The sequence below is a fragment of the Danio aesculapii genome, chromosome 25, assembly GCF_903798145.1.
Source record: "Danio aesculapii chromosome 25, fDanAes4.1, whole genome shotgun sequence".
NCBI classification, from domain to species: Eukaryota; Metazoa; Chordata; class Actinopteri; order Cypriniformes; family Danionidae; genus Danio; species Danio aesculapii.
In genome coordinates, this window is record NC_079459.1 from 961,025 (window position 1) to 977,965 (window position 16,941).

General features: G+C 33.9%; 1 protein-coding gene across 2 annotated transcripts in view; it reads right to left on the minus strand.

Moving 5' to 3' along the window:
* Positions 1 to 2,878: 2,878 nt before the first annotated feature.
* The window catches only part of ankrd27 (ankyrin repeat domain 27 (VPS9 domain)), a 37,170-nt gene continuing 23,107 nt past the window's right edge, over positions 2,879 to 16,941 (minus strand). The window contains exons 18-29 of one of the 2 annotated variants that reach the window (XM_056451399.1): positions 15,149 to 15,346; positions 13,359 to 13,418; positions 12,149 to 12,268; positions 10,386 to 10,430; positions 10,152 to 10,271; positions 9,714 to 9,911; positions 8,984 to 9,103; positions 7,503 to 7,676; positions 6,616 to 6,697; positions 6,467 to 6,524; positions 6,052 to 6,103; positions 2,879 to 3,817 (exon numbers count right to left, since the gene is read on the minus strand). In XM_056451399.1, the coding sequence (XP_056307374.1) occupies positions 3,590 to 3,817; positions 6,052 to 6,103; positions 6,467 to 6,524; positions 6,616 to 6,697; positions 7,503 to 7,676; positions 8,984 to 9,103; positions 9,714 to 9,911; positions 10,152 to 10,271; positions 10,386 to 10,430; positions 12,149 to 12,268; positions 13,359 to 13,418; positions 15,149 to 15,346 (1,455 nt within the window). In that variant the 3' untranslated portion in view covers positions 2,879 to 3,589. The remainder of the gene's footprint in view (positions 3,818 to 6,051; positions 6,104 to 6,466; positions 6,525 to 6,615; positions 6,698 to 7,502; positions 7,677 to 8,983; positions 9,104 to 9,713; positions 9,912 to 10,151; positions 10,272 to 10,385; positions 10,431 to 12,148; positions 12,269 to 13,358; positions 13,419 to 15,148; positions 15,347 to 16,941) is intronic. The other variant, XM_056451400.1, reaches the window with a different exon arrangement.

The window sequence follows — 16,941 nt, forward strand, 5'->3', positions numbered from 1 at the left end:
TCATTAATTTCAATGTATTTAATCAGCTAAAATAATGTAGTCTTGACAGTTCTATTAGTGTACTTGTATTTTTATTTACTAATATGTAGTGTTGTGTGTTCTTTTACATCATTTATTAACTAAATGACTGGAATGTACAGTGCTCGGCTTATATAAGTACACCCCTCACAAAATTCATATGTTTAATAGGAAGCTCTACAATATTATATTAGTGAATATACATTAGATTAGTCAGTACTGAAGTCAAATCTGCAGCTCATCTAACAAAATAACTGAAGATAACGCTCCAAACACTGGTACAGACAAATGTATATGTTAGAGAAAAATATTACACACACATTTTAAGAGGAGAAACAAATAAAGAGAAGCAAAATATGGAAAAATGTAGGGTTTTTGTGCAATATTTTGCTTGAATTTAATCGTGTTATCTTTCAATTTCTGAATAATTTCGGTGACTAAAACGTTATTTTAATAAATCTATCTGTTTAATAAATCTGATTTGTTTAAATGCACCAGAGTACACTGCCTATATTCACTGAGAAATGGATACAGATATTCATTCTCACCATGGGCTCATAATGCTGAGCACTGTAATGTCCGGCCATTTTAATTCCTATTTTGAACAATTTATGAAATAGTATTTACAAAACATATAAAATACTACATACATGAATATTACTCATGCTAGTTTTATAGCTTTAAGTTTAAATACAGTAGCTTTTATTCACGTTTTCTTCAGTGAACAGATGACACTGAATGCGGTGTGTGTGTGTGTGTGTGTGTGTTTTAGATCTTCTGCAGTGTAACACTGCCCTCTGCTGTCCGCTTCACACACTGATCAACCATAGATGTGCTGATCAAACACGAGTCTTACTTAGAAAAAAGCAGATAAAGTTGAGAAAGTGGATTAAAAATTACAAAAACCTAAAATTAGAAATAATATTAAAACATTTTACCAGCATCAGTGAGAGTAAAACAGATTTAACTGTTAAGACTAAACACAGAATAATACGCAGGTTATTCCACTGTGGCGACTGCTGATAAACAAAGGACTAAGCTAAAGGAAAATAAATGAATGAATGAATAACAATAACAATAATAATAATAATGATATTAATAATAATAATAATAATAATAATGATAATAATAATGATATTAATAATAACAGTAATAATATTAATATTAATAATATTAACGATAATAATAATAATAATATTAATGATAATAATCATAATTATAACAGTATTAATAATAATAATAATAATATTAATAATAACAATAATAATAATAACAACAGTAATAATATTAATAATAATAATATTAATATTAACGATAATAATCATAATTATAACAGTATTAATAATAATAATAATAATAATAATAATAATAATAATAATAATAATAATAATAATAATATTACAACAGTAATAATAATAATAATAATAATAATATTAACGATATAATAATAATAATAATAATAACAGTAATAATATTAATAATAATAATAATAATAATAATAATAATAATACAGTAATAATATTAATAATAATATTAACGATAATAATAATAATAATAATAATAACAACAACAGTAATAATATTAATAATAATAATACAGTAATAATATTATTATTAACAATAATAATAATATAGTAATAATATTATTATTAATAATAATAATAATAATAATAATAATATTACGATAATAATAATAATTATACCAGTATTAATAACAATAATAATATTAATAATATTAATAACAACAACAACAACAACAACAACAGTAATAATATGATAATAATAATATTAACGATAATAATAACAATTATTATTATTATTATAACAGTATTAATAATAATAATAATAATAATAATAATAATAATAACGATAATAATAATAATTATACCAGTATTAATAATAATAAAATAACAATAATAATATTAATAAAATTAATAATAATAACAACAACAACAACAACAACAACAACAACAACAACAATAACAGTAATAATATGATAATAATAATAATATTAACGATAATAATAATAATAATAATTATTATTATTATAACAGTATTAATAATAATAATAACGATAATAATAACGATAATAATAATAATAATAATAATAACGATAATAATAATAATAATAATAATAACGATAATAATAATAATAACGATAATAATAATAATAATAATGATAATAATAATAATAATAATAATAATAATAATAATAATAATAACGATAATAATAATAATAATAATAATACCGATAATAATAATAATAATAACAACAACAACAATCATATTAATAATAATAATATTAATAATAATAATAATAATAATAACGATAATAATAATAATAATAATAACGATAATAATAATAATAATAATAATAATAATAACGATAATAATAATAATAACGATAATAATAATAATAATAATAATAATAACGATAATAATAATAATAATAATAATAATAACGCTAATAATAATAATAATAACAACAACAATCATATTAATAATAATAATATTAATAATAATAATAATAAATACAACAGTAATAATATTAATAATAATATTAATAGTAATAATAAAAATATATTAATAATAATATTAATAACAATAATAAATCTGGGTTGTTTATTTCATCAATAGATTTTAGCACAAGACTTTCTGACTTCTTACAGTGTATGCTTTTATTTCATTATTGTGGCACAAATGAGTTAAGGCAGATTTACAGCGATGTTCACCAGACTCAAGACACACATTCCCTCACACTTTCTCACAGACACGCCCACTTTCTCTTACTCACTCACTCACTCACTCACTCACTCACTCACTCACTCACTCACACACAGAAATGCATCTCCACACACTCCTCAGACTTGTTGTTCAGCTTTAATCAGTTTAGAGCTCAACTCTAAAAGCAAACTTACACAGACTCCTGGAATAAAGTGCGTGATTGAAACAGAGCTGTCTGTAACACAGCCCCCCGCAGACCCCCGGCACATTCACTGCAAAACAGCGCAGCATTTCACCCCGAGACATGAACAATAAAGTGACAATTTAAAGTGATGCGACAGCAGAAGGAGCTGTCAGAAATGAATTAATAACTACAGAATTAATTAAAACAGGATAGAAAACAGTTAGATGCTATTAAAAGAAAGATCTATATTCGGTACAAATGAACACTTGTGTTCTGTAAGGAAAGCAAACCCCCCCTGCTACATCCTCACCTGAACAATCCCTTTTATAAAGTGACATTCTGATAGAAAAATCCATCTAAATGTGCCAGTAAATGATCAGAAATCCCATTCATCTGTGTAGATTCTGAACGTCTCCCTTTATCCCGTGTGTTAAAAGTGAAGACAGTCTCTTCAAAACTCCTCTGCATGCTGTTTCTGTCATATAACCTGCATATTACGTACGCTTAATGAGTTACGGTCATCGTTTTGAAGTGAAATCAAGCAAGCAACATCATCTTCACAACACACAGATCCTTAAAACCTCTAAAACACTCGCCTCATAAGAATCAGTAGGAGTCATTGTTCTTGCGTATTCAGCTCAGGTGATGGTGGGTTTCTTTCTCTTCACAACACCACGCTGTCCATCTCAGTGTCTGCAGGATCTGCTTCAGCTCTGGACTGATCATCTTCATCCTCCAGTTTTCCACCGTTGATCTGCTCTTCAGGCTGAACGCTGGAACTCAGGTCTTGGCTGATGGTGTGGCTGCGGGTCAGGGGTCTGCTCGGAGGCTGTGGATCACTGATGTCCATTGTTTCTCCTCGGGTCAGTCTCCGTCTGTCGCTCCCTACAGACTAACATCAACAGATCGTGTTAGTAGAAGATAGCTATGAGTGCTTTTATGCGCATTTGAAAATGTCATATTTTAAAAAGTGATGCTGAGATGCACTTTAAAATACTGCAGTGTGCATAAAAAACATATGCATTCTGTTGGATTATAGATGTATGTGAAGAGAAGATAAGTCAATAGAATGTAGAAATGCTTAAATGGAAACCAAATCATGAAAATGTAAGATTCAAAAAATTGGACTGACGTCGTTTCAATTTAAATATGTAACAATTCAGTTCAAAATGTAGCATTGTAACAAACAACGCAAACCAAACCAAAAAAGCAACATTGTAACAAGTAACGGAACCAAATAAATGTAACATTGTAACAAATAACGCAAACCAACTCAAGAAAACGTAACATTGTTACAAACAACGCAAACCAACCCAAGAAAACGTAACATTGTTACAAACAACGCAAACCAACCCAAGAAAACGTAACATTGTTACAAACAACGCAAACCAACTCAAGAAAACGTAACATTGTTACAAACAACGCAAACCAACTCAAGAAAACGTAACATTGTTACAAACAACGCAAACCAACCCAAGAAAACGTAACATTGTTACAAACAACGCAAACCAACCCAAGAAAACGTAACATTGTTACAAACAACGCAAACCAACCCAAGAAAACATAACATTGTTACAAACAACGCAAACCAACCCAAGAAAACGTAACATTTTAACAAACAACGCAAACCAAGAAAACGTAACATTGTAACAAATAAAGCAAACTAAACCAAGAAAACGTAACATTGTAACAAATTACGCAAACCAAACCAAGAAAACGTAACATTGTAACAAATAAAGCAAACCAACCCAAGAAAACATACCATTGTAACAAATTACGCAAACCAAACCAAGAAAACGTAACATTGTAACAAACAACGCAAACCAACCCAAGAAAACGTAACATTGTAACAAATTACGCAAACCAAACCAAGAAAACGTAACATTGTAACAAACAACGCAAACCAACCCAAGAAAACGTAACATTGTAACAAACAACGCAAACCAACCCAAGAAAACGTAACATTGTAACAAATTACGCAAACCAAACCAAGAAAACGTAACATTGTAACAAACAACGCAAACCAACCCAAGAAAACGTAACATTGTAACAAACAACGCAAACCAACCCAAGAAAACGTAACATTGTAACAAATTACGCAAACCAAACCAAGAAAACGTAACATTGTAACAAACAACGCAAACCAACCCAAGAAAACATAACATTGTAACAAACAACGCAAACCAACCCAAGAAAACGTAACATTGTAACAAATAAAGCAAACCAAACCAAGAAAACGTAACATTGTAACAAACAACGCAAACCAACCCAAGAAAATGTAACATTGTAACAAATTACGCAAACCAAACCAAGAAAAAATAACATTGTAACAAACAACGCAAACCAACCCAAGAAAACGTAACATTGTAACAAATAAAGCAAACCAAACCAAGAAAACGTAACATTGTAACAAATAAAGCAAACCAAACCAAGAAAACGTAACATTGTAACAAATTACGCAAACCAACCCAAGAAAACGTAACATTGTAACAAATAAAGTTATTGCAAACAAATTAAGAAAATGTAACAATGTAACAAATAACGAAAAACCAAACCAAGAAAATGTAACATTGTAACAAAACTAACTAAACCAAAAAACATTGCAACAAATAAATCAAACCAAACAAATAAAAAGAAACATCGTAAGAAATAAAGCAAATCAAACAAAACAAAATGTAACTATAACAAGTTACGCAAACAAAACCAAGAAGAAAATGCAACACTGTAACACAATAAATCCATTTTCAGAACAAAGCAAACAATGGCCAAGACCGGTCCAGCACTCTTCAAATTCATCTGAAGGATTTACATCTAATGCCTGGGAGATGTCGCATATTTTATACAATCTTATATTTTATAAATTAATTAAAAAATGCAACTAGAATAAATCAGAAATGACACAGAAGTCCTGCAGATGTGGCACGGCAAATGTATGTGAATTTGTACAATTACAAACGCACAAATTATAGATTAACATTTTAAATACAGAAATATGACGATACTTTTACACATAAATTAAGTTATTAACATAATTATTTGTTATTAATTAGTTAATTAATAACTAATCAACATCTAAAATAATTATATATACAAAAGAATCTGGAAAAAAAATCTGAATAATGATACCTGTTGTGCTGCTGCTGTCGTAGATGCTACTCTGTCTGTTCTCTTCAGACTCCTGTTAACAGATACAGATCAACACTTTCAAAATTAGATTTTATTCAGCAAAGGGTCTTAAAATCTACATTTTAAACATTCATAATAATCAGAGTTGAACACTGATTTCAGAAGGATCATGTGACACTGAAGACTGAAATTGGCTGCTAAATATACAGCTTTACATCACAGAAATAAATGACATTTGACTACATATTACAGCAGAAACAGTTCATTTCACATGTAAACAAATAAAAAAATCTACAATATTTCAGTTTTACAGCATTTCTGATCAAATAAATGCAGCCTTGAAACCTCAAATATAATACAGCAGGCGTATTTCAGAACGTTATGTAATAAAGATATAACTGGACAGTAAATGTACCTGTGTTTGAGGTGCTCGAAGTCCTGTCCACCATTGTTAGGACTCTGTTTAACTCTTGCTGTTGGAGAAAGAACGGTGTCCTGATTTGACTCCATGTTTGTTCTATGTAATAGTGATTTGAACGACTTTTATAATTCTCTAGTCCTTACCCACAATGCCCTCTGGTGCTCTGGCCCTCTGCGTCTGGGCTTCATCGTGCGCTTTCTGAAGGAGTCTCAAAATCTCAGAGTTCTGATGCGGAAGAACAGATCAAAGATGTGGAGTTTATATAAAAAGCTGATTTTATATGAGCAGCAACTGTAATGAGATTTCATTTCTCTTTAATGTATCTAGTATTGGATGATTTGAGCGTAACAGTGCTAACCAAGATGAGCCGCCCCTGAATGATACTTATTTTTTATTATTTTATTCATTAGGCTCATGATAAACAGAACTGAACATTTAGAATTAAGATTTGATCATTTTCACAAGTAGAGTTATAGTCAGAATTATTCGCCCCCCTTATATTTTTTCCCCAATTTCTGTTTAACAGAGAGAAGAGTTCTAAAGATAATAGTTTTAATAACTCATTTCTAATAAATGTCTTTTCTTTTTGTCATGATGACAGCATATAATATTAGACTAGATATTCTTTAAGACACTAGTATTCAGCTTAAAGTGACATTTAAAGGCTTAACTAGGGTAATTAGGGTAAAGTTAGGGTAATTAGGCAAGTCATTGTATAACAGTGGTTTGTTCTGGAGACAATCCAAAACTAATATTGCTTAAAGGGGCTAATAATATTGACCTTAAAATAGCTTTAATTTAAATGTCTTTTATTCTAGCTGAAATAAAACAAATAAGACTTTCTCCAGAAGAAAAAATATTATAGGAAATACTGTGAACATTTCCTGAATCTGTTCAACATCATTTGGGAAATTTTTAAATACAAAACTCATAGGAGGGCGAATAATTCTGACTTCAACTGTGTATAACACCAGCTAAGGGTTAGCATGTAGTGTATAGTGCACTCAGCTGCTGTACACTAGTGAGTGACCTTTGCAGCGGCCTCGTGTGCGCAGTCCAGCGCTGTTCTCTGTCTGTTGTTGCGGATGTGAACTGACGCTCCACTTTGGAGCAGCAGCTCCACCAGCGGCACGTTTGCTCCTCTCACAGCCTCATGCAGACCCGTGTTACCGTGGTTATTGGCCAGATTTACCAGCGCACCGCTCTGACAGACACAGAACACACAGTCACACTGCTGCGACTCGGAAAACTAACACACACACACTGTAATAGGACTGAGAAACACACACACACTGGATGTGCAGTGCAGGCTAACTGTGACTTTAAAAGCTTACAAAGAAAGAACGATGGAGGGATGAATGGATGGATGGAGAGATGATATAAGGATGGATGTAAGGAGTGACGATAGATGGATGGATGGATGGAAGGAAAGATGGACGGATGGATGTTATATAGAAGTGGTATGGATAGATGATATATAGATGGATGGATGGATGGATGGATGGATGGATGGATAACTGAACAAACAGACGAATAAAAAGATAGATAATATATAGATGGATGGACGCATAGATGGAAAAACAGATAGACGAAAGGATAGACAGATGATATATGGATGGATGGATAGACAAATGGATGAATGATATATAGATTGATGAAAAAAAGGATAGATGTTATATAGATGGATGGATGGATAAATGTATAGACGGATGGATGGACGTATAGACAGACAGACAGACAGACAGACAGATAGATAGATATGGGTGGATGGATAAATGGATGAATACATGATATACAAATGGATGGATGATAGATACTGTAGATGGATGGAGAAATGGACGGAATGAATGGATACATGTTATATAGATAGAGGGATGGATGAATGAATGAATAGCTGATATATAGATGGATGGATACAGGGATTGATGGATAAATGGACAGACAGATGGACAGACGAAAGGAAAGACAGATGATATAAAGATGGATAGACAGATGAAAGGATAGGCAGATGACATATATTGATAGATGGATGGTTGGATAGATGGATGAATGGAACAATGTTAAATAGATGTAGGGATGGATGAATGCCTAGATGGATGGATGGGTGGATAAATTAGAAAACAGATAGATGGATGGATGATTGGATGGAGTTTATACAGATGGATAAACGTACAGACAGACAGACGGATGGATGGATGTATGGATGGACGGATAGACGGATAGATAGACGGATAGATAGACGGATAGACGGATAGATAGACGAATAGATAGACGGATAGATGGATAGACGGATAGATAGATAGATAGATAGATAGATAGATAGATAGATAGATAGATAGATAGATAGATAGATAGATAGATAGATAGATGGATAGATGGATAGATGGATAGATGGATAGATGGATAGATAGATGGATAGACGGATAGATAGACGGATAGATAGATATATATATAGATAGATGGATGGATAGATGAAAAAGAGGAATATAAACACATCCAGCAGATGATCACCTCCAGCAGGACGCTGGCGATCTCCAGATTCCCCTTCAGACAGGCCTGAATGAGCGGTGTGTTCCCATAATGATCCTTCTTATTGAGTTTGGCATTACACTCCAGGAGAGCACAAACCACCTACAGTAAACACACACACACACACACACACACACACACACACACACACACACACGTTTGTTGTGTTTTCATGTTTTATGGGCTCTCCTCATATCTAAATTCTACTGTACAGACTCTATATTGTGTGCATGCTTGTGTGTGTGAATGTGTATGTTTTTATGTGTGCATCTGTATATTTATGTGTGTATGTGGGTATTTGTGCAATTGTGTGCGCGTGCTTGCATGTTTGTGTGTGTGTGTGTCTGTGTTTAGGGGAAGGTATACACATAAAAACAATGTCAAAAGGTCAAAATACTGGTATTGTTATACTTCAGGGGACATTCGGTCCCTACAACGTGATAAAAACAAGATCCACATGCACACACAAAAACAGACAAGCAACATAAGTATGCACACACACGCAAGCCTGCACACACAAACAAAAAAACACACAGATGCACAAGCACACACACACACACACACATGCACAAACTTACACACTCAAAAGTCGCCACACACACATTCACTCACAAAAAAACAAACACACACATACGCAAGCACGCACACACACACAAAACACACACACCGATGCACACATACACATTTCCGAGCGTAATGTTTAGTGTGTGACCTGTGTGTGGTTGTTCTGGCAGGCCAGGTGCAGTGGTGTGGCGCTGTGGTTGTTGCGAGCGTTGAGGTTTGCTCCGTGGCGTGTGAACAGAGAGATCAGAGGTGTGTGTCCATGCAGAGCCGCCACATGCAGCGGAGTGAAGCCGTCAACACTGCTGCTGTTCACACCCACACCGTCCGGATGAAGATGAGCCGCTTTCTGCACACACACAGATTTAACCACGATATTCTTAGCCCCGCCCCTCTTACTTTTAGTTTGCTATGAGGGAATGATGCAAAAAAGAAAGCCCCGCCCCCTACTCAATATTCAGATTTAGTTGCAAGTACATCAACTTTTGCTTCATGCTGACTTTAAGGTGTAAAAGTATTTGTGCATTTGTTGATGTATTATTTGTTCATGATCTTTAATCAGTATTAAAGATGATGTTAAATGCTCCACCTTATGTGTGGGTTCGCAGTTGGCACACTGGCACAGAGGATGGCAGAGCTCTGTCTTCACTGGCACTGCAGACTCCCCTTCATCTGGATCCTCATCCAGCCACTCCAGAAGATAACGCACCTGAAACACACACACAAACACACACACACACACACACGCATAATAATGCATGACTTTATACAATTATTTATTATTATTATTATTATTACTAATAAAACAAGTGTATTAACTCACCATCTCCACATCTCCATCAGCCACGGCTCTCAACAGCTTCTCCACCTGCTCATCCAAAAACAACAACAACAGGGATCCAGAAGTAAATATTACACATATAAACCTTACAATTAATAATCAGGTGATGCTGTTAGCTATTTTGAAAAGTAAAGTTACTATTAAAACTGGAAGATAAAGCTGAGCTAATTGATAAAATGGAATAATCGATCAAACAGAAACAGACCCGAAATGTTGCCAGAAAACTATTAAAACAAAACTAAAGAAATACAAAATAAAACAAACAACCAAAACCAAACAAGAATTAAAAAAAAAAAACACAAACACAAAATAAAAACAACAACAAAATAACCATCCATTCATTTTCTTTTTGGCTTAGTCCCTTTATTAATCTGGGGTCACCGCAGCGGAATGAACCGCCCACCGTGCTGGCCCACACAAAAACCACCAAAACTGAAAAACCCAACAAAAACACATACACAAAAATCAACCAAAAAAACACAAAACAAGAACAAAACAAATAACAAAAACACACAAAATAACTACCAAAATAAAACGCTTACAAAAAAAACAACTGAAACAAACCAAAACTAAATAAAAAAAAAACAAATAAAAAACAACCAAAACTCAACAAACACAAAACCAAGCCAATGAACACACAAAACCAAACAAACAAAAACAACTAAAACCAAACAGACAAACACAAAACAAATAACAAAAACACACACAAAATTACTACCAAAACAAACAAAAAAAAATCAAGAAAAAAAAACAACCAAAACTAAAACAACACAAATAAAAAAACAACCAAAACTCAACAAATATAAAACCAAGCCAATAAACACACAAAACTAAACAAACAAAAACAACCAAAACCAAACAGACATACACAAAACAAATAACACAAAATAACTACCAAAACAAACAATAAAAAAACAACCAAAACTAAAACAGCACCAATGAAAAACAACAAAAACCAAAACCAACACAAAAACCAAACACACACAAAAAATATCTAAACTAAAAACCCAACACACAAAACAAAAACACATACACAAAAAACTAAAACAAACAACAAAAACACAAATCTACCAAAACAAAAAACCCTAACAAAAACAACCAAAACTCAACAAACACAAAACCAAAACAACTAAAAACAAACAAAAAACACCCCAAAAAACACACAACAATAACTACCAAAACAAAAAACCCTAACAAAAACAACTAAAACTAAAAAAAACACACAAAAAATGAAAAACCAAAACTAAAACACAAAACAACCAAAACCAAACAAACAACCAAACACAAAACAAAAAACTAAAGCTGTTCACAAACCAAAACAAAACAAAACAAAAATAACCAAAGCATAAAGATTTGTAATCACCATAGAGTCAATTTTTTATATGCAAATTTATTACTTCTTAATGACTGACAATCATTTTCTAGTCTTGATTGTTATTTTTATACAGGGTTCTCACGCATTCACAGACTTTTTAAAGCACCATTCATTTTAAATAAAGCTCCTTAGTAATTCACACCCCCAGCATATGTAGCACCATGAAAGTCCTTACTGTACTTATCATTTTACTTGCACTTAAAATTGACATTAAAATAATTGTTTATAATTACTTTCCAGGACTTTGAATTCATTTCTGAAATTCAAGTACTTCCAAGAAGCGTGGGAACCCTGTTTAAGCATCAATTATGATTTTAGGATTATAAACTGCTGCTGATCTGGCCTGTTCCTCCAGATGGCGCTGTCTGACCTCTCTGTGCCGACTGCGGTCAGACTCCAGCGGAGAGGCTTCAACACTCAGAGAAGATGAGCTGGAGATGGAGGAGCGTCTGCTGCTGCCGTCTGACGGAGGAGGAGAGCGGCTCGGAGACTGAAGACGCACACAAATATCCATTATAGAGTTATTCTAGACAAAAGAACACACTTCTCTGTTTCTCAGGATGTTTTGTAAGTAAGAACGGGCTCAACGGTTGAGACATGGACGTGTGGCCTAACGGATAAAGAGAGGAAACTGCAGAGAGCTCAAAAAAGAATAGAAAATTAAATTAGGAGACCAGTAAAATGATGATAACTGTTTAACTCTGTCAAAGTCTGGTAAAACATTCACACTCATACACTACGGCCAATCTAGTTCATCAATTCCCCTATATAGCCCATGTGTATGGACTGTGGGGGAAACCGGAGCACCCAGAGGAAACCCACGCCAACACTGGAGGAACATGCAAACTCCCAAACACATAACTGTAAATGGTAAATTCAAAGAATTTCAATGTGTATCTTTAATATAAAATTATAATATAGTGGAATATATATGGTATTCTTTATTATAAATGTGTATTATATTAAAATATAAAGGGTCTTTAATATAAAAGTACAATATATTAGATTTGAATTTATATTAATATTAATATATCTATATCTATATCTATCTATCTATCTATCTATCTATCTATCTATCTGTCTGTCTGTCTGTCTGTCTGTCTGTCTGTCTGTCTGTCTGTCTGTCTGTCTGTCTGTCTATCTATCTATCTATCTATCTATCTATCTAGGTTGCCTCTATGAATGCGCCGGCCCTGTGTATGCGTATTTCTGGATTGCAACTGGAAAGGCATCCGCTGCGTAAAACATAGGCTGGAATAGTTGGCGGTTCATTCCGCTGTGGTGAGCCCTGCTAGATAAAGGGACTAAGCCTAAAAAAAATGAATGAATAAATAAACATTTCTATGCAAGTAAATAAACAAAAAAATAATATATATATTTATTTATGTGCATTTATATTTACACACACAACACCAGTATGAATGTAATAATCAGGATCATAATTGAAAAGAGGTCCAATTTAAGTTCAGTTTCATCTACAAAGCCAAAAACATAAGAAATACTAAGTAATGTTACTAAATAAAATGTTATTGTAACGACCTAACCAGAGTCAGTGTAAAGATGTAAACGCATCACCTCACCTCGAATCCACTTTCCCTTATACTGAAGTCGTTGTGTGTGCGCTCCAACAACGACAGAATCTACAACACACAGAGAAACACATCATGTGCAAAACCCACCTGACCATTTCTAACCTTGGACATCCAACACTAGATAGAAGTTGTTTTTAATCACGTGGTTCTGGTGATGTGCGAAACTCAGGAGGGCAGGAAGTAAAAAACTGAATGGGACCCACAGAGAAGTCTGCATTTTTGTGATTTATATCATATTTTAAAGGAGATATAAATAGAAAATAACCAGATACGTTGGACATGATCCTTATATCATGTAGAGGGCTGAGTTTTCTACTGAACTAACGTATATTTGGCTGTCATTGAGGCGGTAGACACTGTATAATTACGTTACATGAAAAATACTATAGTAAATACTAGTGTTTGGAAGAATACTATAGATAATTACTCGAATTAAACTGTCATAGTAATTATATTGTTGCTGTAGTACGACAATACTGTAGTAATAAACAAGTTATTCAATAGGCTGCAGTTTTTTTAAGCTATATCACAATGCACAAGAGTTTACACTAATGTTATTTATTAGTTTATCAGTTTACTGTGCTACAGTATTCTGTAGCATTCACTAACCAAGTTGTACACATTATACACTTTACTATGAGCCACAAAACATCTTTATTATAAATTGCTAAAGTTTCCCCCCATGCGGATACCTCCAGACATCATGAAATAACAGATGAAGGCATACGAAAGTGTGGACAGGACACACTTCTACATCAGGGGTGTCCAAACTCGGTCCTGGAGGGCCAGTGTGCTGCATATTTTAGTTCCAACCCCAATAAAAAGCTGATCAAGCTCTTTCTACGTATATTTGAAACGTCCAAGAAGGTGTGTTGAAGGAAGTTGGAGCTAAACTTGCTCCAGGGAATTTGGACACCCCTACTTACTTACTTACTTACTTACTTACTTACGAACGAACGAACGAACGAACGAACGAACGAACGAACGAACGAACGAACGAACGAACGAACGAACGAACGAACGAACGAACGAACGAACGAACGAACGAACGAACGAACGAACGAACGAACGAACGAACGAACGAACGAACGAACGAACAAACGAACAAACAAACAAACAAACAAACAAACAAACAAACAAACAAACAGTGCTCCACAACAACCGTCTAGTTTTGCATCTCGATGTTCACGTTATGGTTGTTTATTCTGCCGAAACGCCAGTAAAGTCTTGGATGATTGCAAAACAAGACAGACATTTCATTGCAGCGTTATTTATATTCTCCTGGATTTTGTATAAGAGTGGTGATGTTTGTATCTGATTTTTATATTAACACATTTATACACATAGTTAGGCCTGTATATAATCGCTATTGGTGCTGTCAAGTGAATTATCACGTTCAAAAAAAAAAAGCCTGTACACATGGATGTATTGAATAAATACCTTTTCTTCCATTTCTTCAGCCAGTTTCTTGAACGTTCTCCTCATTATAAGCAAAACGTTTGGAAGTCTATAAAAGCTGTTCGGCATTTCTTATTTTGGTTGATTTAAACACTTATAATCAACATAAAACACAAACATTTTGATGTTCTGATAGCAATTCCTATGTAGAAGAATCACTTCCTGCCCTCCATCTAAATGTCACGCATCATCAATGATGTCATGTGAAAACAACCTATATGAGCAATCTAAATGTCCACAAACAGCTTTGGTTGCATGTTCATAGGTACGATACACTGATAAATACGCAACACAGAGTGTGAAGAGCAGATGATGTTAACCTTGGAGTTGAGCGCGCAGTGTAGTGGCGTCTCCTTGGCTTTATTGTGGATGAGTGTGGACGCTCCGTTCTCCAGCAGCACCTCCATGATGCCTTCGTACCCCCAGCGGGCGGCGATGTGCAGCGGCGAGTCTCCTTTATCGTTCTGAACGTTCAGCCGACAGCAGTGCAGATCGAAGTACACCAGCGCCTTCACACACTGACACCACAACAGCAAAACACACACTCAATAAATAAAGCTAAAAGTATGCATGAAATCAAAACGATGTTAATTTTGTTAGCTCACATTGCTAGTTTTGTGGTGAACAATTCATCTGTGCATGTTATCAAGAAAAGAATATTACCTGCCCTTGTAATCTTTAATTGAAATTTGAAAATGCACCTCCTGTTTGTTTCCAGTTAAATTCTAAGATTAGGTCTGTCTGAGGTATTGGGCGTGGCTAACATACTTAACCACGCCCCTTCAGCTGTCAGTTTTGACAACAAACAGAAATGGTGGAGCCTGACAGGTGGTAAGAACTCTCCCCAAACCCTTTCCCCCATCATGAAATGCCTACTTTATGACATCCAATCAGCACACAGTAGGAAAAAACAAGCCACGCCCACTGTTATCTCAAATAATAAAAAAAAAAGGTCGCAAGTTCAGGTTCATGTGGACTTATAAAACTTTTATTTCAGTATGTTGATGATGCATTTCCATGAGAAAATGAATATTAAGTAGGAGGCGGGGTTTAATTTGTAAGCCCCAAGCCTCATCTTTCTTTACCAGCAATTAGCGGATGGAGGGGCGTGGCCAGGGGCAAAAAGTGAACTAAAATGAAAGTGAACTCCGGACGAAAGTGAAGAGAAGGGGGGTGGGGGTGTCATGGACGAAAGTGAAGAGCAGGGGGAGGGGGTGGGTGTCGCGAACGAAAGTTAAAAGGCGGGGGATGTCGGTGCCGCAGACGAAAGTGACAACCTGGGCGTGGCTAAGCATATTTCGTCCAATCAGAGTCACTAGAGAGGACTGCTGTTTCAGAGTGGAAGCAGATGTGCAGACTTCGATTAAAAATGAGCAAAACAAACCGTTTTTAAGTGGAATAACTTAATTAACTGTTCATATTAAGGCTAACAATGTGCGCTAGCAAAATAAACATTATATATTTTGATTTCATGCTGACTTTAATATAATTATGACATAGATATTAATGGTGTTATTTCTTACACATACCAACAAAAGCACACACACACACTCACAATAAAATACAAAAACACAATGGTACACATGCATAAATATAACATAAAAGCACACAAAATCAATGTTAATCTTACACAAATGGAGCAAAATAACAAAATTAACTTTGAAATCAGTTTAATCTTAATTATATTGTAAATTAAAGGGACAGTTCAGCCAAAACTGTAAATTCTGTCATCACTGTCAGCTTCAGTTTTTTTTTTTCATCTGTTGAACTCAACAGAAGATATTTTAAAGAATGTTGGTGACCGGTTGCAATTGACTTCCATACTATTTTCTTTTTCGATTATGAAAATCAATAAACTTAAAGGTTTGTAGCCACTTGAGGGAAAGTAAAAGGTGAAGAAATGTCCTTTAAGCATTATTAAAGTAGATTGAACTGGTATAGTTAATATTTTTTTATATGTAATGCGCATTAGGCAAGTAAAAAGAGACTGATCTCAGGACTGCCATTAGCACAATTACACAACCACTACCCAGGTATTAATAGCAATGTAACATACTTATATTATTAAATAATTAGGTTAAAATCAAGAATTACACTGCATTTTAAACAGTAT